This window comes from Coregonus clupeaformis, chromosome 34, assembly GCF_020615455.1.
Source record: "Coregonus clupeaformis isolate EN_2021a chromosome 34, ASM2061545v1, whole genome shotgun sequence".
NCBI classification, from domain to species: domain Eukaryota; kingdom Metazoa; phylum Chordata; class Actinopteri; order Salmoniformes; family Salmonidae; genus Coregonus; species Coregonus clupeaformis.
The window spans coordinates 22,518,382-22,539,474 of record NC_059225.1 but is presented as its reverse complement, the minus strand read 5'-3'; the positions used below and the strand labels follow the sequence as shown (position 1 = coordinate 22,539,474).

Here is a 21,093-nt window from a genome sequence, read left to right as displayed (position 1 = left end):
TGTACTGTAATATGAAATACAGAATTTTCCTCTCCACCGAGCTCCCTCTTTCTCTGTCAAATTCAGGTCAACCCATTTACAGTGTACCTAATACCGTGACTGTGTGTGACTGTGAGACAGTGAAAGGAAATGGGCACTACAGGCTGCAGGGTTAACACTAAGACAGGAAGCCTGGTATTTAAGCAGGACAATGCCACCAGGGCAGAGACCTTCAACTTTCTAAAATAGACCAGTGACAAAAGGCCACGTTGAGAGCTGTATGTTGCTAGTGGGCATTGGAGGGCTTTACCACTCTGTGACTGAACAGAGCTTTACCTTACACACATACACACACGCACAATCCTACATACAGACACACACACCTACACACACTCCACTACACTTGAAAGTGACATCACCGTGGGAAGGGTCTGATGTCAGGTCCTAGAGCACAACAATGTGAGGTGTTAAAGGATGTTAACATTTCAACAGCCGCCCCAAGGCCATCTTGCAGGGAGCATTAGCTCATGGTGTGTGTGTGTGTATGATTCTAGGGCCTGTGCCAAGTGTGTAGTGTATATGTAATGTAACAGGTTTATTTAATGGTATTTAGTTTGGATTGTTGCTTATATGACACTGGTTCAGTTGGCTCAGTGTGTTAGCCAGTGGATGACGTGGGAGGGACTGATGTTGTGACAGAGTTGTGTTTAGATGACTATGTAAACATACTTATAGAGCAGTGTGTTCTTCGTAGGTTGACGTTTATTGTCATGAGTCTTGCCCTGGAGGCAGAACTCAGCTGTTTTTCCGCTAGATGGGCCAGCTGCAAAGTCAAAATTGGCTATATCATAAAAATGCATTGTCGTATATGATGAATGGTGGCAATTATTGCCATCAACAAAGAGTCCGTTATGCTGCATCATGTTAGAAGTTTTTATTCATACCACGAGGTTACAGCATAAATTACAGACACGCGTTGTCCGGAGAACGGCTCCTCAGATTGCTATGGCCGTTCTAACGTCTCATCGTTTAACCCCTATTTATAAACACTGATGCCCCCTCTTCTGGCCAATCACCAGTCTCCCCTGTCTACAACCCACCTCCTGTCTGTGATATGTGGTATTACACCTAAAACATTCCCTCTTGATACTACCATAAACAACATTCTATTTCTTCATGAAAAACATTTAACAAAGGCATAATCTTCAGATACTATAGCATGAAAACAAACATGTGCTTTTTGGTCTTCATTTAGGGTTAGGCATTATGGTTAACAGTGTGGTTAAGGTTAGGGTTAAGGTTAGGGTTAGGTTTAAAATCAGATTGTATTACTTTGTGGCTGTGCCAGTTAGTGACCACTCTGCAGAGCTGCCTCCAGTACATGAGTCATGTCAATAAATGGCAACCTGCGTGTTATTTTTTATTTAACCTTTATTTAACTAGGCAAGTCAGTTAAGAACAAATTATTATTTACAATGACGGCCTACATTTCATTTGGTTGGAAAGATGAGTTTGGTCATCAGTTTAGCTTTCAATACAAAACAGATTTGTGTATTATTTTATGTGGACTGCCTGTGATGCAGACAGTTTGACAGGCTCAACAGCTCTCTCAGACCTGACTGACCTACTCCCCAGACAGATCCGTCTGTCACTCTCATCAACATAATCCCATATCCACCCCTCTCCATCTGCACGCTCCCTCTTAGTTGGTTTTGGCCAGGTTATGAGAACATTAAACACTTCAAAAGCATGAGTTATACTTAAATGGCCTAAGCCCTAGAGAGCTGGCTTCTGGCCAGACCTTTCCTTCTCCCTCCCTCCCTCCCTCCCTCCCTCCCTCCCTCCCTCCCTCCCTCCCTCCCTCCCTCCCTCCCTCCCTCCCTCCCTCTCTCTCTCTCTCTCTCTCTCTCTCTCTCTCTCTCTCTCTCTCTCTCTCTCTCTCTCTCTCTCTCTCTCTCTCTCTCTCTCCCCTTCTCTCTCTTCCCTTCTCTCTCCCCCCTCTCTCTCCCCCCTCTCTCTCTCTCTCTCCCCCTCTATTCTCCCTCCCTCTCCCCTCTCCCTCTCGCTTATCAAAATTGGATTTGTGTAATCTGAAGGAAATATTTGTCTCTAATATAGCCATACATTTGGCAGGAGGTTAGGAAGTGCAGCTCAGTTTCAACCTCATTTTGTGGGCAGCGTGCACATAGCCTGTCTTCTCTTGAGAGCCTCTCTCAATAGCAAGGCTATGCTCACTGAGTCTGTAGATAGTCAAAGCTTTTCTTAATTTTGGTTCAATCACAGTGGTCAGGTATTCTGCCACTGTGTACTCTCTGTTTAGGGCCAAATAGCAATCTAGTTTGCTCTGTTTTTTTGTAGATTATTTTTGTAAGTAATTATATTTTTGTTTTCTCATGATTTGGTTGGGTCTAATTGTGTTGCTGTCCTGGGGCTCTGTGGGGTCTGTTTGTGTTTGTTAACAGAGCCCGGGTACCAGCTTGCTTAGGGGACTCATCTCCATCTTAATCCCTCTGTAGGTGATGGCTTTGTTATGGAAGGTTTGGGAATCGCTTCCTTTTAGTTGGTTGTAGAATTGAACGTCTCTTTTCTGGATTTTGATCATTAGCGGGTATCGGCCTAATTCTGCTCTGCATGCATTATTTGGTGTTTTACGTTGTACACAGAGGAACTTTTGCAGAATTCTGCATGCAGAGTCTCAATTTAGTGTTTGTCCCAGTTTGTAAATGATTGGTTGGTCAGTGGACCCCAGACCACACTAACATAAAGGGCAATGGGATCTATAACTGATTCAAGTATTTTTTGCCAGATCCTAATTGGTATGTTGAATTTTATGTTCCTTTTGATGGCGTAGAAGGCCCTTCTTGCCTTGTCTCTCAGATCGTTCACAGCTTTGTGGAAGTTACATGTGGCGTTGATGTTTAGGCCAAGGTATAGTTTTTTGTGTGCTCTAGGGCAACGGTGTCTAGATGGAATTCGTATTTGTGGTCCTGGCAACTGGACCTTTTTTGGAACACCATAATTTTTCTCTTACTGAGATTTACTGCCTGGGCCCAGGTCTGACAGAATCTGTTCAGAAGATCTAGGTGCTGCTGTAGGCCCACCTTGGTTTGGGACAGAAGCACCAGATCATCAGCAAACAGTAGGCAGTTGACTTCAGATTCTAGTACGGTGAGGCCGGGTGCTGCAGACTGTTCTAGTGCCCTCGCCAATTAGTTGATATAAAGTGGGGAAAAAAAGTATTTAGTCAGCCTACAATTGTGCAAGTTCTCCCACTTAAAAATATGAGAGAGGCCTGTAATTTTCATCATAGGTACACGTCAACTATGACAGACAAAATGAGAAAAAGAAAATCCAGAAAATCCAAAAAAAAAGGTTTTCACACACTGTTGCTGGTATTTTGGCCCATTCCTCCATGCAGATCTCCTCTAGAGCAGTGATGTTTTGGGGCTGTCGCTGGGCAACACGGACTTTCAACTCCCTCCAAACATTTTCTATGGGGTTGAGATCTGGAGACTGGCTAGGCCACTCCAGGACCTTGAAATGCTTCTTACGAAGCCACTCCTTCGTTGCCCGGGCGGTGTGTTTGGGATCATTGTCATGCTGAAAGACCCAGCCACGTTTTATCTTCAATGCCCTTGCTGATGGAAGGAGGTTTTCACTCAAAATCTCACTATACATGGCCCCATTCATTCTTTCCTTTACACGGATCAGTCGTCCTGGTCCCTTTGCAGAAAAACAGCCCCAAAGCATGATGTTTCTACCCCCATGCTTCACAGTAGGTATGGTGTTCTTTGGATGCAACTCAGCATTCTTTGTCCTCCAAACACGACGAGTTGAGTTTTTACCAAAAAGTTCTATTTTGGTTTCATCTGACCATATGACATTCTCCCAATCCTCTTCTGGATCATCCAAATGCACTCTAGCAAACTTCAGACTGGCCTGGACATGTACTGGCTTAAGCAGGGGGACACGTCTGGCACTGCAGGATTTGAGTCCCTGGCGGCGTAGTGTGTTACTGATGGTAGGCTTTGTTACTTTGGTCCCAGCTCTCTGCAGGTCATTCACTAGGTCCCCCCCGTGTGGTTCTGGGATTTTTGCTCACCGTTCTTGTGATCATTTTGACCCCACGGGGTGAGATCTTGCTTGGAGCCCCAGATCGAGGGAGATTATCAGTGGTCTTGTATGTCTTCCATTTCCTAATAATTGCTCCCACAGTTGATTTCTTCAAACCAAGCTGCATACCTATTGCAGATTCAGTCTTCCCAGCCTGGTGCAGGTCTACAATTTTGTTTCTGGTGTCCTTTGACAGCTCTTTGGTCTTGGCCATAGTGGAGTTTGGAGTGTGACTGTTTGAGGTTGTGGACAGGTGTCTTTTATACTGATAACAAGTTCAAACAGGTGCCATTAATACAGGTAACGAGTGGAGGACAGAGGAGCCTCTTAAAGAAGAAGTTACAGGTCTGTGAGAGCCAGAAATCTTGCTTGTTTGTAGGTGACCAAATACTTATTTTCCACCATAATTTGCAAATAAATTCATAAAAAATCCTACAATGTGATTTTCTGGAGTTTTTTTCCTCAATTTGTCTGTCATAGTTGACGTGTACCTATGATGAAAATTACAGGCCTCTCTCTTCTTTTTAAGTGGGAGAACTTGCACAATTGGTGGCTGACTAAATACTTTTTCAACTGTATATGTTGAAGAGGGTGGGGCTCAAACTGCATCCCTGTCTCACACCACGGCCACGTATGTTTTTCCCCCAACACCGCTTTCCATTAATTTGTGTAGACCCTCATGCCAAATTGAGTCAAACGCTTTTTGTTTTGGTTTTAGGGTCAATTAGGGTGTGCAGGGTGAATGCGCGGTCTGTCGTACTGTAATTTGGTAAAAAGCCAATTTGACATTTGCTCAGTACACATTGTTTTCACTGAGGAAATGTACGAGTCTGCTGTTAATGATAATCTCTCTCTCTCACCCCCCTAATTCTCTCTCTCTCTTTCTCTCACCCCCCCTAATTCTCTCTCTCTCTCTCTCTCTCTCTCTTTCTCACACACCAGCTCTAAGGGACTAAACTGATTAAACATAATGCAAGTCTCAGCCCTCTTCCTTTAAAACAGTTTTCTGGACTGTAGGTCGTCGTAACCATTGAAAGCTGCAGCCACCCACTAATCTTTCCGTCACTCTGGCTGTCTGAGGTTCAAATTAAAGCCTTGACGCCAGTTCTCTGACTAAGTGAGGAGAAACATACTGTAGGGGTGGTCTTCACTTTGCTGCGCTCCCTCACTCTCTCCTTCTGTTTTCCCCCTCTCTACCTGAATAATTCTTCCTGATTATATGGGATCACCGGCCCCTTGCTCGCTGTCATTACTCATTTAGTTCTAAATTAATATCCACTGTAGCACCGCCACAGCCCTGCGAGTAAAACACTGTCTTACCCACCTCAGTGAACAGCCTGGATGATTATTGTTACTGAGGACTGAGGAGGGGGAAGGGGGTATTGACTGACTGGCCATGTGGAAATATACAGGGTTCTTTCCACTCTGTACGATTACTGTGTTATTAGGCATGGCATGTATCTACTACGGCATGGTATCTATAACTATAAAATAAGCCCCAGAGTTTTTCCTGCTCACGTCGCATGGTCGATACACAGTATGATGATTGAGTTTTAGTAAGTTCCTTCTTTCTGGTCACTGCCATTCACCTAATAGCTCTTCTGCAATGTCTCATGCGTTTCCCCTGAAGATGAGTCTCAATAATACATTAGAATGGGCCTTGACTCAGTAGGAGTCATAATACTTTCAAGTTGACCCTCAGTCATCAAGTTAAGACACATTGGAAGAACAGGAAAGGAAAGGGAAACCGACGGACAGATAGAGTGCTGGGAAAGTTGTGTGGTGGATCCACTGTGACTGACTCTGTGATAATACTGAAGTCAAGTAAATCATCCCAAGCATAGATATATACACTGAGTGTACAAAACATTAGGGACACCTGACCAGGGGAATCCAGGTGAAAGCTGTGATCCCTTATTGATGTCACCTGTTAAATCCACTTCAATCAGTGTAGATGAAGTGGAGGAGACAGGTTATAGAAGGATTTTTAAGCCTCGAGACAATTGAGACATGGATTGTGTATGTGTGCCATTCAGAGGGTGAATGGGCAAGACAAAATATTTAAGTGTCTTTGAACGGGGTATGGTAGTAGGTGCCAGTGTGTCAAGAACTGCAACGCTGCTGGGTTTTTCACGCTCAACAGTTTCCCGTGTGTATCAAGAATGGTCCATCACCCAAAGGACATCCAGCCAACTTGACACAACTGTGGGAATCATTAGAGTCAACATGGGCCAGCATCCCTGTGGTATGATTTCAACAACTTGTAGTCCATGCCCTGACGAATTGAGGCTGTTCTGAGGGCAAAAGGAGGTGCAACTCAATAATAGGAAGGTGTTCTTAATGTTTTTTACACTCAGTGTATAGCATAGATAGGATATACCTCACATTCATCCCAGGTTCCCCCAGACTGGCTTGCATCCTGTTGTTTCAAGATTATTTTAATGGAATGGGTCTATGTGAGACTATCACTCACTCTTTGTTGTGCAACTGCTTATCTCTGAGACACGTTGGCTCCCTCTCTCCTTCCCTTATATAGGGTACCTAACAGGGGCAGGATGCACGGCCACAGGAAGTAGGGGTCAAAGATGAGTCCAGTTCAACCAGGATAGGAAATGCTGATGTGGTTGTCATGTATAGTTAGGAACATGGGATACTGCTGTAAGCTAGGATTTAACTCTTTATTTAAGCACAAGGAAAGAGGGTTTTTACATCAAGGATCGACGCTGGATGTTGAACGGTATGTATAACAAAATGAATTTAGAATGAATCTTCTTTAGCGTCTCATCAGATAACTCCAGAGCCTGTCCAGGTTTTCCACTCGCGCTTCAGTTCGTTCACGTCCAATGTGTCAGAACACAAACGGTCTGAGAGTGATGTTTGGCCACAGAGACTTTTCATAGACTTCCTGACTGGCTTTGAACCATGTAGCCTTCAGCTGTTATTTAGAGAGACAGCCTTAACCATAACAACCAGAGATCTGTAACCCCTCAGTGCCGACCTTCAGAGTGACCCTACCTCACACACACAGTCTCCCGGGGTAGGTGTGTGTGTTGGAGGTGTTGGAGTCTATTACATGAAAAATTTATGCACTCACTAACTGTAAGTCGCTCTAGATAAGAGCGTCTGCTAAATGACTAAAATGTAAATGTAAATCATTCTGAGACCCAGAGTGAGGCAGGGATCAGGTAACTTCAGGCCAGGGTAATGGACTGTAGATACAGGGGGGAAAAGCAACGCGTGTGATTGTGTAAACAGGCTGTTATTTAGCTGCTTCATGTTATTAAAAGAAAGTGGAAATCTTAAAAATCCATCTCAGTGAAGAGCTGTTAAGACGTTCCTGAATGGTTGAGAGAGAGAGATGGTTCCACTGAGGTCATGGGAAGTAAAGCTGTGGGTTAATGTGAGGGTAAGGAGGCACTCATCTGTTTCTGCCCCCTCCATCCCTCCATTCTGTACTGAGGATGCATATAATCCTGCAATCTGACTTTCTCAGCACCTGGCGCTAGAGCTCTCTCTCTCTCTCTCTCTCTCTCTCTCTCTCTCTCTCTCTCTCTCTCTCTCTCTCTCTCTCTCTCTCTCTCCCTCATACATACACTGTGTTGGCCACTCTCTTTCTTTCACACTCCCTTTCACTCTCTCTCCTTCTCCTTCCTCGCCATTCTTTGATGTGAGGCAGCAGGATGGGGGTGGTTCCGCTGAAAGTATTTAATCACCATGGTAACCAGTAACTGTGTGTGTGTACCGTGTGGTTGGCGTGGGGATGTGTGTTCTGTGTGTTCCGTGTAGTGGAACCGTCCATTTCTCACCGTGTCTCATCGCTGTTATAATGCACAGGAGAGAGTCAGGAGAGGGCTGGGTCCTGCAGAAGGAAAGCTGTTGGAATTTACTGGGCCTGCCGGGCTTACTGAGTCATGGAGTGTACAAGTTCTCATTGCTCCCATCTGACACAGCAACACACAGCTGGGTCTCACTGTCAGACCTTTACAGCCCTTCACACTCACAGAACAACCTCAACCCTCAAACCAACACTAAAGAAACTAGCAGGAAAATTCAATTCCCCCAGCCTACAACATCTGCTCAGTAAATACAAATGTTGCGTAATGCTTTATCTCTTTAGGGAGGTAAACATTGTTGTTAGGTGTTTCATCATCGTCCTCTCACTTCCTTCGGTAAAACATGATAAAATAACTCTCCCTCCTTGTTTTCACTCTTTCATCCTACTTGGTAAACTAAGGGTTAATAATACTACTAATACTACTACTAATAATAGTAATGATACTAGGTGTATTTCTGTGTTGTTTTAACTGCTTACACACTGTACTCTGTTCCTGTACGTGCTTCAGGAAGTGAGGCAGAGAGACGGAAGCTTTTACGTTTCCTAACTGTGTCCTCAGGTTACGCTGCTCCCTACAGCTCCTTAATTAGCCCTCATTAGTGGGGCAACGGCAGCTAACGTGATGCGGAGGAGAGAATATGCTCCCTGATAACGGATAACGGATCTAATTTACTGGGGTATTAGGATATTAGGCACCACAGTGGGAAGGTTGTTCTTTCTTATCCAGAGAGGTTGATCCAGGCCTGGGGTTTTAGGAGCTATGGGGATTGGTTGGTTCTGGTGGGTGCATTAGATGTACTAACTTACCTGTGTATCTGGTTGGAGGTCACAGTTATAATTAAGCATCATATTTTTTAGAGAGAAGGAACATGATAAGATGATGTATTACAATGGTGATGTTTTATAACAATGGAGAGGTCCTTGATGTCATTTCCTCATGTTCTTGTGTAAACAGTTGCCTGTCTCTGTGTGTTACAGTGAGGGAGGAGTGTGGTTCAGACGGGGAGGACGATGGCAGGACAGATGCTCTGGTGGAAGAGATGCTGCAGCAGGGAGACACAGCCGTCATTTACCCAGAAGCTCCGGAGGACGAGCCACGCCAGGGGACCCCCGAGGCCAGCGGACATGACGAGAACGGTACGTACGACACTCACACCACCTGTACACCTCACACACACACACACCTCACCTGTTCATCTACTCTCCACTGTTTGGCGCTGTACAGGACCGAAGTATTATTTTCTCACTGTTAATTGATTGATACATAATTTAACTGATTAGCCAGAGGATTCCACTCACACACATAGTGTCCCAGGTCTGAATAAAGCACAGCAGAGCAGTGCACAAAAAAAGACTTCACACTTTTCTACCCCCACCCCCCAAATGTGGACTCTACACAATACACTACACTACTTTACACACAACACCTCCACCTCTGGGACTGCAGGTTTTATGCCTCCAGGCAAAACCTTGTTGTGTTGTTCTGACTTCCGTCTCTTCCTCTAAAGGTGTTAACCCCCCCCATTAACACACACACTCTCTCGCTGCTGTAAATGGAAACACACTGGGCTCTTTATGGGTTAAGGGCTTTTGGCTGCTACCTGTCAGCCCCAGAGGAGGAAAAACAGCAAACAGCAACACGTCTGTGTGAGTGATGAGTCACTAGTACCTACCTGGGTGATAATGTGTGTGTGTGTGTGTATATGTGTGTGTGAGAGAGAGATAATTTGTGTGTGTTCACATCCTGAGAGGTTCACCTGGCCAGCAGGGAGGCTTAATACATCACCTGTTAACAGGTAATACTTTACCTGTGTGGGACCCAGTGGAGCATAATAACCCTGGGGAACTGGAGCTAGGTGTGCATTATGTCTCCTTACCGTGTTCTACTGTGTTTCCAGCAGGCTTTTATCCAACGTCTGGGCATTCATTTGAAACCAATGGGTGTTTAAAAAAAAAAAGATATAGGCCTTGAATTCCAATATTTTAAAGACACATACACTAATCATGTTACTCATGTAAACTAGTGCTGTTGATTGCACATTTCCAACTCCGAGAGCAGAAGTGTTGTGACACTTGTTATGTTACTAATGAATAACCAACAGTATCCAGCCAGCAGGTGAGAGTATGTTGCAGCATCTGTCATGTAGTTAGTGTTTATAGACCCTCTGTGAGTCTTAACAGAGGATCGGTCAGTACTGGGTGAAATGGGTGAAACAGCGTCTGTCAATCAACCACATCAAATAACCCTTACTCTCTATTGACCCTCTGATTAGTCTACAGACGTCTCCACACCCACACCCACTCTCATGCTCCCTCCCTCCCCGTCTCTCTACTCCCCCCACCAGGCACTCCGGATGCATTCTCCCAGCTCCTCACCTGTCCCTACTGCTCACGCGGCTACAAGCGCTACACGTCCCTGAAGGAGCACATCAAGCTGCGCCACGAGAAGAGCGAGGACAACTTCAGCTGCTCCCACTGCAGCTACACTTTTGCCTACCGCACACAGCTGGAGAGACACATGACGGCCCACAAAGCTGGTAGAGACCAGGTACCTATAGACACAACCCTATACATAACACTTATAGTTTGTCAACTACTAGCTACAGCACTGCGTAGTGTGTAGTAAAGATTTTGTACACTAAAAAAAACCTGTTGTTTTTACAGTAACTTACTGGCAGCCAGTTACCTGTAAGTTATGTTTTTTTTTTTTTTAAGTACAGTATGTTACCGTAAATTCCAAAGAAACTTACGGTAACATAATTTTTTACAGTAACTTACAGGTAACTGGCTGCCATTATGTTACCGAAAAAACAACAGGATTTTTTTGACCAGTGTACACTCTTAGAAAAAAAGGTGCTATCTAGAACCTAAATGGGTTTTTCAGCTGTCCCCATAGTAGAACCCTTTGAAGAACCCTTTTTGGCTAAAAACAATGGTTAAATACCAGGATATTAAATTCATCATGGATGTGATCAACAATGAGCACATGCCATGTGCCATTCTGTGTTCCATGTCGAACCCTTTCTACAGAAGGTTCTACATGGAACTCAAAAGTGTTCTACCTGGAACCAAAAAGGGTTATCCTATGGGGACAGCCGAAGAACCCTTTTGGAACCCTTTTTCTAAGAGTGTAGATAAAAGGTAATGTGATGTGAACTTCGTGTCCAAAACCCAGGAAGTGGGTTAAGTAGGCACATGGCATGTGCTCAGTGTTGATCACATCCATGATGAATTTAATATCCTGGTATTTAACCATTGTTTTTAGCCATTGTTTAAAGTGGTTGTTTCATGAATTGAAAGTAGTACAAAGTGCCTGTTTTCATGAGTGTGTGACTGAAGTGAACTGACCATCCCCTCCCCCTCCCCCTCTCTCCCTTTGTCTGACAGAGGCACGTGACGCAGTCGGGGGTCAACCGAAAATTCAACTGCACCGAATGTGAAAAAGCATTTAAGTACAAGCACCACCTGAAGGAGCACCTACGCATCCACAGCGGTGAGTGGACCCCTCAGTGTGTGCACGTGTGTGTGTGTATGTGCACGTGTGTGTTTTATTATGTGGAAAAAAGTTTGGGGTAATTGTAGAAGTGAGTTTCTATTGGCCACACCATCCATACAGATGTTTCTGCCTCCATCAAACAAATATTTATGTTTAGTAACTTTTTATGTGTCCTTGATTGTGTTTCAGAGCATTGTGCGGCATCCTAATGTGACATAATTGTGTTTCTTTTGGCGGTTCTGGCCAACAACTAGAGAGTATTTCCCAATGGTGCCATTACCTCAGCCTTTAAGCATCATTGAAATGCATTAGACCCTTTTTCCCCGGGAGGTTTATTCATTTAGCTCTGTTCCTAATGGAGGTCATGTGTGTGTCTGTGAATGGCCGTCTGTCTCTACAGGAGAGAAGCCATACGAGTGCTCCAACTGTAAGAAGCGTTTCTCCCACTCGGGCTCCTACAGTTCCCACATCAGCAGTAAGAAGTGCATCAGCGTGATCTCAGCAGTCAACGGCCGCCCCCGGCCCGGCGCCAAGGCCTCCCAATGCCCGTCCCCAGCCATGCCCGCCTCACCCTCCTCCACACAGATCTGGGACAAACCCTTCCAGGAGCAACTACCCCTCAATCAGATCAAGAGTGAGCCAGTGGACTATGAGTACAAGGCCATGGCGGTGACTCCAGCAACGACGGGAGTGAACGGTCATGGAGGAGGGGTGTTAAACGGGGGTGCGGCAGCCCCCCTGCAGGGTGCAGTGCAGGCAGTGATGCTCCCCACCATGGGTCTGGTATCTCCTATCAGCATCAACCTGGCAGACCTGCAGAACATCTTGAAGGTGATTTGTAAACTTGTAATAGGACTAAATAGTACTCCGTATTTAATCATTTCATTGTAGTTCAAATGCAACTTTTTTTAGGGGGTAGATCAGCTTTAATATTGCACATAGATTGTAGCTTCCATCAATGTAATTGTCTGCATCATCAGTTCAAATACAATTTACAATTCATGAATTACTTGTAATGAGCTGCTTGTTGCTATTTGTACAATGATTTGTTGAACAATGAACAAACCATTATCATCTTTATCTTGAAGGTGGCAGTGGACGGGAACATGATCAGACAGATGTTGGAGAACAACACCAAGGCAGCAGGGACCGGCACAGGGGCGACGGGTGTTCCTCACCAGCAGCTCATCTCAGCCATCAGTCTGCCCATCATCGGCCAGGACGGCAACGCCACCAAGATCATCATCAACTACAGCCTGGACCCCAGCCAGACCCAGACCCAGCTCCAGACCCAGCTTACTGCCCAGAACCAGAAGAAGGAACCTCAGACCCTGCCTACAATGCCAGGCCAGCCCCGGGCTCAGCCCCAGGCCGAGGCTGCCATAGAGCCCTGCAGCAAGGCCCAGCAGAGACTCCCAGAGGACCTGACACTCAACAGGCCCCCCAGGAGCAAAGAAGAGAAGATGGAAGAGGAAAACGAGGAGGAGGGGGGGGAGGGGGAGGGGGATGGGGAGGGAGAGGAGACCACTAAGACCTGCCTGCTCTGTGACAACTGCCCCGGCGGTCTGGACTCGTTCCACGCACTCGAGCACTGTAAGAAAGCCTCAGGCCTCAGGATCAATGGGGACAAATCAGAGTCGGTACTGTCCGAGGGGGTCGGGAACCAGCCCAAGAACCTCCTGTCCCTCCTTAAGGCCTACTTCGCCTTAAACGCTGAGCCCACCAAGGAGGAGGTCAGCAAGATCTCAGACTCAGTCAGCCTGCCCACCGACGTGGTCAAGAAGTGGTTCGACAAGATGCAGATAAGTCAGGTCTCACTAGGGGCTCCGACCCCTCCGTCTGAGGAAGAGGGACCCTTGTCTGAGAGTCCTGGGGCCACAGTTGTGTCCCCTAAGGTAAGACCAGAGCAGAACACAGAGGGTCCCACCATGATGCAGTCCAGCCCAGCCGAGGCCACTCCGGCTGAGGTTAACGGCTCCATGCGCTCCCCGGCCTCCCCCACACCACTAAACCTGACTGCCGGGGGGCCCGTCCCAGCCAAACCCTCCTCATCGGACAGCACTGATGGCCCTCTGGACCTGTCTCTACCAAAGCCCACCCGAGAGGAGGCCGCAGCCGCCGCCACCTACCACGCCACTGTTTACTCCCATCAGGACGAACCCCTGAACTTGACGAAGACTTGCACAACCAAGAAAGAACTTCTGATCGCCGGCCACCAGGTGACTAGCCAACCTGTGTCCCTGTACACCGCCAGCCCACAAAGTGCCAACCCCATCAGTATCATGACCACTCAGCTGCCCAGCGGGACCATTTATGCCATCACTGACCAGGGCCGTGCAGGCATGCCCTGTCTCCGGGCGGTTACCACCAGTAACAACCAGACTATCCTCATCCCACAGCTGGCCTACACCTATACCACTACAGCTACAGCCAGCAGCCCTGCAGGGACAGAGACACAGGAGAAGACCACACTGCAGATCAACGGCATCAAGGTTGGTTAATCAATCAATCAAATGTACTTATATAGCCCTTTTTCACAGCAACAGTTGTCACAATATGCTTTTCAGTAACCCAGCCACAGGCGGGAGGTGGCACCTTAATTGGGGAGGATGGGCTCAAATAGGCTGGAATGGAATAATTGGAACGGTATCAAACACAGCCTCACGTTACAGAAACAGGAGATAGGCTCTTGCTCCTATGAGCCATTCTGGCTCGCACAAGCCAAGGCTCGTGCAAGGCTACTTACTTACTTTACTTATCAAACACAGCGTTTCCATGTGCTTGATACCGTTCCGTTTACTCCATTCCAGCCATTGTTATGAGCTGTCCTCCCCTCACCAGCCTCCGGTGAACCCAGCCTGGACCCCCAAGGACAAAGCAACAGCACAGTTTACATTTACATTTTGGTCATTAACAAAGGCCTAGCAGATGCTCTTTTCAAGTCAATTGCAAGAAAAGCATCTGCTGTGTGTGTATGGCCTTAACTATGTCGATTTCTGGATTGGAGTACACTCTTAGAAAAAAGGGTTCCAAAAGGTCACTTCGGCTGTCCCCATAAGAGAACCCTTTTTGGTTCCGGGTAGAACTCTTTTGGTAGAACTCTTTTGGGTTCCATGGAACTCAAAAGGGTTCTACCTGGAACCAAAAGGGTCCTACCTGGAACCAAAACGGGTTCTTCAAAGGGTTCTCCTATGGGGACAGCCGAAGAACCCTTTTAGGTTCTACATAGCACCTTTTTTTCTAAGAGTGTACTATGGGAATTTGTTTGCCGGATAGAGAGAAATTACATGAAAACAGTCTAGCATGATTGGTATTGCATGTGCATTACTGAGAATCATGTTTTCTTGCTTAGTCTCTCCTCTGGTATGTTGCTGTTTTTTCCTCTCTGACTGACTTGGCTCATGTTTAGTGAGGGAGGAGGTACGGGAAGAATAGGAAGTTCTCAGTATAATCCTTCATCCTATATCTCATTCTACCTGTGTCTCATCTGCTTTGAGTAAAACAACAAGGCCTAGGACAGATCCCATCCTCAACACTTCAGCATCTATAGCCCCTTTAGTGCTTCAGTTCTCTTGGATCTGGCCCACTGCAGTTAAGCCATAATGAGAAGGTTAAGCTCCACCTATTGAGCTGGAGATATGGGAGCTCCCCTCAGTCTCAGCTGAATGAGTTTCTCTCCTGTAGCTCTGGGTGGAGGCGGTGGTATTTTGGCACCGCTGTCTGTGTCTCCTGTGATGAACGCTGGGAGGAGGAGGGTTAAAGGTGGACAGGAGGACTCAAGGGAGGAGATCTAGCGCTCCTCTCTTCCCTCGCTCTTGGGTGAAAGACAGAGAGAGAGGTGGAAGAAAATCAAGTGGGGTTTCAAGCTATAGTGTACTGCCAACACATTTATTGCAGCTCATGATTTTGTGAATGTTCAAAATGTGAAATGACTAAAAGTATTAGTGTCAAAATGTTTTTAAAATGTCGAACATGCAGATATACAACAGAGGAAAAATCCCAGATACATTATATACAGAAAGTGCCATTCTGAATTCTGCCCAAAAACTCTAATGCAGCAGTATTAGAAGTAAGAGCCAGGACACTAAATGAGCCATAATGATGGATAGAAATGCCATCACTCCCCCAGCCCAGCACTGAGCTGCTGCTGTCACCCAGCCAGAAGACATGAGGCACCACTTACTGTAGAGACCTATTGATCAGTAGGAGTCTGTTTAAAGGCCCAGCCTCCTGTCTCACCACTTACTGTAGAGACCTATTGATCAGTAGGAGTCTGTTTAAAGGCCCAGCCTCCTGTCTCACCACTTACTGTAGAGACCTATTGATCAGTAGGAATCTGTTTAAAGGCCCAGCCTCCTGTCTCACCACTTACTGTAGAGACCTATTGATCAGTAGGAATCTGTTTAAAGGCCCAGCCTCCTGTCTCACCACTTACTGTAGAGACCTATTGATCAGTAGGAATCTGTTTAAAGGCCCAGCCTCCTGTCTCACCACTTACTGTAGAGACCTATTGATCAGTAGGAATCTGTTTAAAGGCCCAGCCTCCTGTCTCACCACTTACTGTAGAGACCTATTGATCAGTAGGAATCTGTTTAAAGGCCCAGCCTCCTGTCTCACCACTTACTGTAGAGACCTATTGATCAGTAGGAATCTGTTTAAAGGCCCAGCCTCCTGTCTCACCACTTACTGTAGAGACCTATTGATCAGTAGGAATCTGTTTAAAGGCCCAGCCTCCTGTCTCACCACTTACTGTAGAGACCTATTGATCAGTAGGAATCTGTTTAAAGGCCCAGCCTCCTGTCTCACCATTGATTTTTTGTTGTTGTATTATGCTTTCCTGTTAAGTGGACTGGCATAAGGCATGCCTTGTTAAAAACCCTCACTGTACGTATAGGTATTATATATCAGTTCTTACTGTCATAGGACGCATCGCTGCCACTGGGGGGCACAGACCCAGCGCATTGGACGGGATCCCTGTTACCCTGGAGCCTTCATTCACTCCCCTACTTCCCTTTTCCCTTAAGTTTAATAAACTTTCTGGTGTGACGCAATTGTGGTCCTCTGGTCGTCTGTCTGAATCGTGACAGTACGATCTGACCATTATGGACTCAGCGCACACTTTCCCCGACATGGAAACCGATGAGCATGAGCAGCAGTTCCAGCAGCAGCAACAACAACTCGCCATGCTCATTCAACTCCTCACCAACCTGTACCCCAGCCAGTCTGCCCACCAGCCCAGCCCCCGAGTTACCTGCCCCGGTCATTGCAGCCGCTGCTCGGAACCCAAGATTGGAAACCCCGAGCGGTTCAACGGCGATTCAACCCAGGTCCGGCCATTCCTGACTAGCTGCCGACTTCAGTTCTCCTTGCAGCCAAGGACCTTCGCCACGGAGGGGGCTAAAGTTGGGTATGCCATCACTCACCTGACGGGGCCGAGCTCGACTCTGGGGAACAGCAGAGTTCGAACGTCAAACCCCGCATGTGCAACCTTCGACCTGTTTGCTGAGGAGATGCTGAAGGTGTTTGACCTGGATTCACCCACCGCAGAGGCGTCTCGTGAACTGTTCAGTATTCGACAAGGCAGACGTACAGTCGCAGACCATTCCATCGACTTCCGAATCCTGGCTAGACGAAGTTCTTGGAACACACCACCGTTGGTGGACGCGTTCTTCCATAGTTTGGCTGACTATATCAAGGACGAAGTTGGTCTCCCATGAACTGCCTTCCACTCTTGATGAAGCCATCTGCACTGACTGTCAGGATCGACAGAAGGATACAGACCCGTCAAGTCGTGAGAGGGGGCGCCAAGGTCCACCTACTACCGGCATTCGGAGAGATCCGACTGGGCTCCTGTCATCTACTGCCACTCACCCAGGTCAGCTTGATCAGTCTGAGCCTATGGAGATTGGGCGAGCCTCCCTCACTCCTGCAGAGCGCCAGCGCCGCTTCACCTCAAACCTCTGCCTCTATTGTGGAGGTGATGGACATCGTGTGGTAACCTGCCCTTTAAAGGGCGAAGCTCACCGGGCGTAGGGGGAGTCCGGTCGAGTTCAATGACCATCCAGTCCTCCGACCGCAAACCCCTGCTGCAAGTTCACCTCCGCCTCTCTGACTCAACTCACACCCTGGCTGCTCTGGTGGATTCTGGCGCCGAAGCCAACATAATGGACGTCAAGCTGGCACGCCAACTGGGACTGGAGAACCTCCGTTTGACACCTCCTATTCCTGCCCGGGCACTGGACGGACACTTACTCGGATCGGTCACTCATGTCACGGCCCCCGGGTCTCGATGGGTCTGTCCGGAAACCATCAAGAAACTATCCAGTTTCACCTGCTCCCCTCTCCAGGCCAACCCCCTCATCCTGGGTTACCCATGGCTCCGCCCGGCACAACCCTCAGCTCGACTGGGTGACCGGGGTGATCAGGGAGTGGGGAGAGGACTGCCACCGAACCTGCCTGCTTGCTGCCGCACTACCCTCGGCCAGTACCTACTAACTCCGATCCGGACCTCTCCAATGTCCCAGAATGCTACCATGGTCTCAGAGAGGTGTTTAACAAAGCAAGAGCCACATCTCTGCCCCCTCACCGACCGTAGCGACTGTGCCATCGACCTCCTCCCTGGAACAGCTCCTCCAAGGGGTCGTCTTTATTCGTTGTCTGCTCCTGAAAGAAAGTCCATGGAGGACTACATCAATGGCTCTCTGTCCGCAGGATTAATCCGTTCATCTTCATCTCCTGCTGGTGCTGGCTTCTTCTTTGTGGGGAAGAAGGACGGATCTCTTCGCCCCTGCATCGACTACAGGGGACTCAACGACATCACAGTGAAAAACCGTTACCCTCTGCCTCTGCTCACCTCTGCTTTTGAGTTGCTCCAGGGAGCCACTGTTTTTACCAAGTTGGATCTCAGAAACGCTTACCACCTAGTGCGGATCCGGGGAGGGAGATGAATGGAAAACCGCATTCAATACACCAACAGGCCACTACGAGTATCTGGTTATGCCTTTTGGCCTCACCAATGTCTCCTGCTGTGTTCCAGGCTCTAGTGAATGATGTACTGCGGGACATGTTAAACAAGTTTGTCTTCGTTTACCTGGATGACATCTTAATTTACTCCAGAAACCTGTCTGAACACACCCGCCATGTCCAGCAAGTCCTTCATCGTCTTCTGGAGAATTCCCTCTACGCCAAGGCAGAGAAATGTGAGTTTCACGTCAAGACAGTGGCCTTCCTGGGGTACATAGTGGCAGAAGGAAGTATCCAAATGGATCCTGCCAAAGTATCAGCAGTCACTTCGTGGCCAGTTCCGGAGAACAGAAAGAAGCTGCAACAGTTTCTGGGGTTTGCTAACTTCTATAGGAAGTTTATCCGGAACTACAGTACCGTTGCTGCCCCTCTCACTGCTCTAACCAGCACCAAGCAACCCCTTCACCTGGACCCCAGCAGCCGACAAAGCCTTCAGTACCCTCAAGGTGAGGGTTCACCTCCGCTCCCATCCTCCAGATGCCTGATGTGGACCGGCAATTCATTGTGGAGGTGGGACGCCTCGGATGTGGGAGTTGGTGCTGTGATTTCTCAGTGGGCTGCGGAGGATAGGAAGCTCCATCCCTGTGCCTTTTTCTCACGTCGGTTGTCCCCCTCTGAGTGCAATTACGACATAGGGGAACCGTGAGCTGCTGGCTGTGAAGCTTGCCTTGGAGGAGTGGCGTCACTGGCTGGAGGGGTCCACCATTCCATTTCGTTTGGACCGATCATAAGAACTTGGAGTACATCCGCACGGCCAAACGGTTGAACTCCAGGCAGTCCCGCTGGGCCCTGTTCTTCACCAGGTTTAATTTCACTCTGTCATACCGGCCTGGATCACGCAACACCAAGCCAGACGCCCTCTCCCGTCAATTCCAGAAGGATGACACCCCCCTCCAAGGACCCTGTGTCGATTCTGCCAAGTCCCTGCATCGTTGCAGCTCTGACCTGGGCTGTTGAGGAACAGGTGCTGGAGGCTCTCCGTAACCAGCCAGGTCCCAGCACTTGCCCAGCTGACCGCCTTTTTGTCCCCGAAGACCTGAGGTCCCAGGTCATTCAGTGGGGACATGACTCCCGCCTAGCTTGTCACCCTGGCTCCACCCGCACTTACAACCTGCTCGCCCAGAGGTTCTGGTGGCCCTCTCTGAGGAAGGATGTACGGGAATTCGTCCAAGCCTGCCCCATCTGCAACCAACACAAGTCGTCCTGCCAGCCCCCAGCCGGATTGCTGCAGCCCCTGCCTGTGCCCAGACGTCCCTGGTCTCACATCGCCCTTGACTTTGTCACGGGGCTGCCCCCTTCAAGTGGCATGACCGTCATTCTCACCATCGTTGACCCGTTTCAGCAAGATGGCACACTTCATTCCCCTCCCCAAGCTCCCAACCGCCAAGGGAGACCGCCCAGGTGGTCCTGGAACACGCTCTTCCGGATCCACGGACTGCCAAGGGATGTTGTTTCTGACCGTGGTCCACAATTCTCCTCCGCTTTTTGGAAGGAGTTCTGTCACCTGCTGGGAGCCACAGTCAGTCTGACTTCCGGATTCCATCCCCAATCCAATGGGCAGTCAGAGCGGGCTAATCAGGAGCTCGAGAAGGCACTGCGATGCATGACTTCACGCAACCCCCACTCCTGGTCGCAGCAATTGACATGGGTGGAGTACGCACACAATTCTCTGACCTGCTCTGCCATCGGTATGTCCCCTTTCCAATGTGTTTATGGATACCAGCCTCCTCTATTTGCCAGCCAGGAGGAGGAGGTTACTTGCCCATCTGCACTTGCTTTTGCCCGTCGATGTCGCCGCACCTGGTCACAAGCCCGAGCCACACTCCTCAGGTCCGTTGCCAGCTACACTACCGGGGCCAACCGTCGGAGAATTCCTGCTCCCACCTACCATGTTGGTCAAAGGGTGTGGTTGTCATCGAAGAACCTGCCACTCAGGGTGGAGTCGCAGAAGCTGGCACCTCGGTTCATTGGCCCATTCCCTATCATAAGAGTGATTAGCCCAACTGCTGTCCGGCTCCAACTGCCTAATTCCTGAGGGTGCACCCCACTTTCCATGTGTCTAAGATTAAGCCCATCCATGAGAGTCCGCTGGTCCCTGCTGCGCCTGGTCCTCCTCCTCCACGGCTCGTCGATGGTGGTCTGGTTTACACCGTCCGCCGCCTGCTTCGGTCCAGACGGAGGGGTAGGGGTCTCCAGTACCTCATTGACTGGGAGGGCTATGGACCTGAGGAAAGGACCTGGGTGCCAGCTAGTCGGATTGTGGATAGGACTCTCATCACCGCTTTCCACCAACGGCATCCTGATCAACCTGCAATCCGTAGGGGCCGCCCCAGAGGGGTCCCTAACCGTCCGGCCCGCTCGGCTTCCTGTCCTGTGCCTGATCCTGTCTCGGGACCTGTCCCATCTCCCCGACCACGGCCCTCCGGCTTCCTCCGAGGATGAGGACGTTCACTCGGACCGTTCGGAGGAGTTCCAGCCCTCCTCCGGCTCCCTCCTCCCGCCCGGCGTGGTGTTGCTCTTGGGACTTCTGGGGCCGTCCCTTGGGGGGTTCTGTCATGAGCCCTCTCACTCCACCGGGTTACCACCTTAATTTGTTTCCACTATCTTCCACTCTGCTCACCTCCCTCTCTCTACTCAGCCTAACTAG

At 48.5% G+C, this 21,093-nt stretch overlaps 1 protein-coding gene across 1 annotated transcript in view; it reads left to right on the top strand.

The window, feature by feature from the left end:
* Positions 1-21,093, top strand: part of LOC121549547 (zinc finger E-box-binding homeobox 1) — a 72,317-nt gene that overhangs the window by 47,396 nt on the left and 3,828 nt on the right. Inside the window, exons 3-8 of the mRNA XM_041861346.2 lie at positions 8,906-9,064; positions 10,273-10,475; positions 11,315-11,420; positions 11,824-12,254; positions 12,512-12,858; positions 12,940-13,915. Of these exons, the coding sequence (XP_041717280.2) occupies positions 8,906-9,064; positions 10,273-10,475; positions 11,315-11,420; positions 11,824-12,254; positions 12,512-12,858; positions 12,940-13,915 (2,222 nt within the window). The remainder of the gene's footprint in view (positions 1-8,905; positions 9,065-10,272; positions 10,476-11,314; positions 11,421-11,823; positions 12,255-12,511; positions 12,859-12,939; positions 13,916-21,093) is intronic.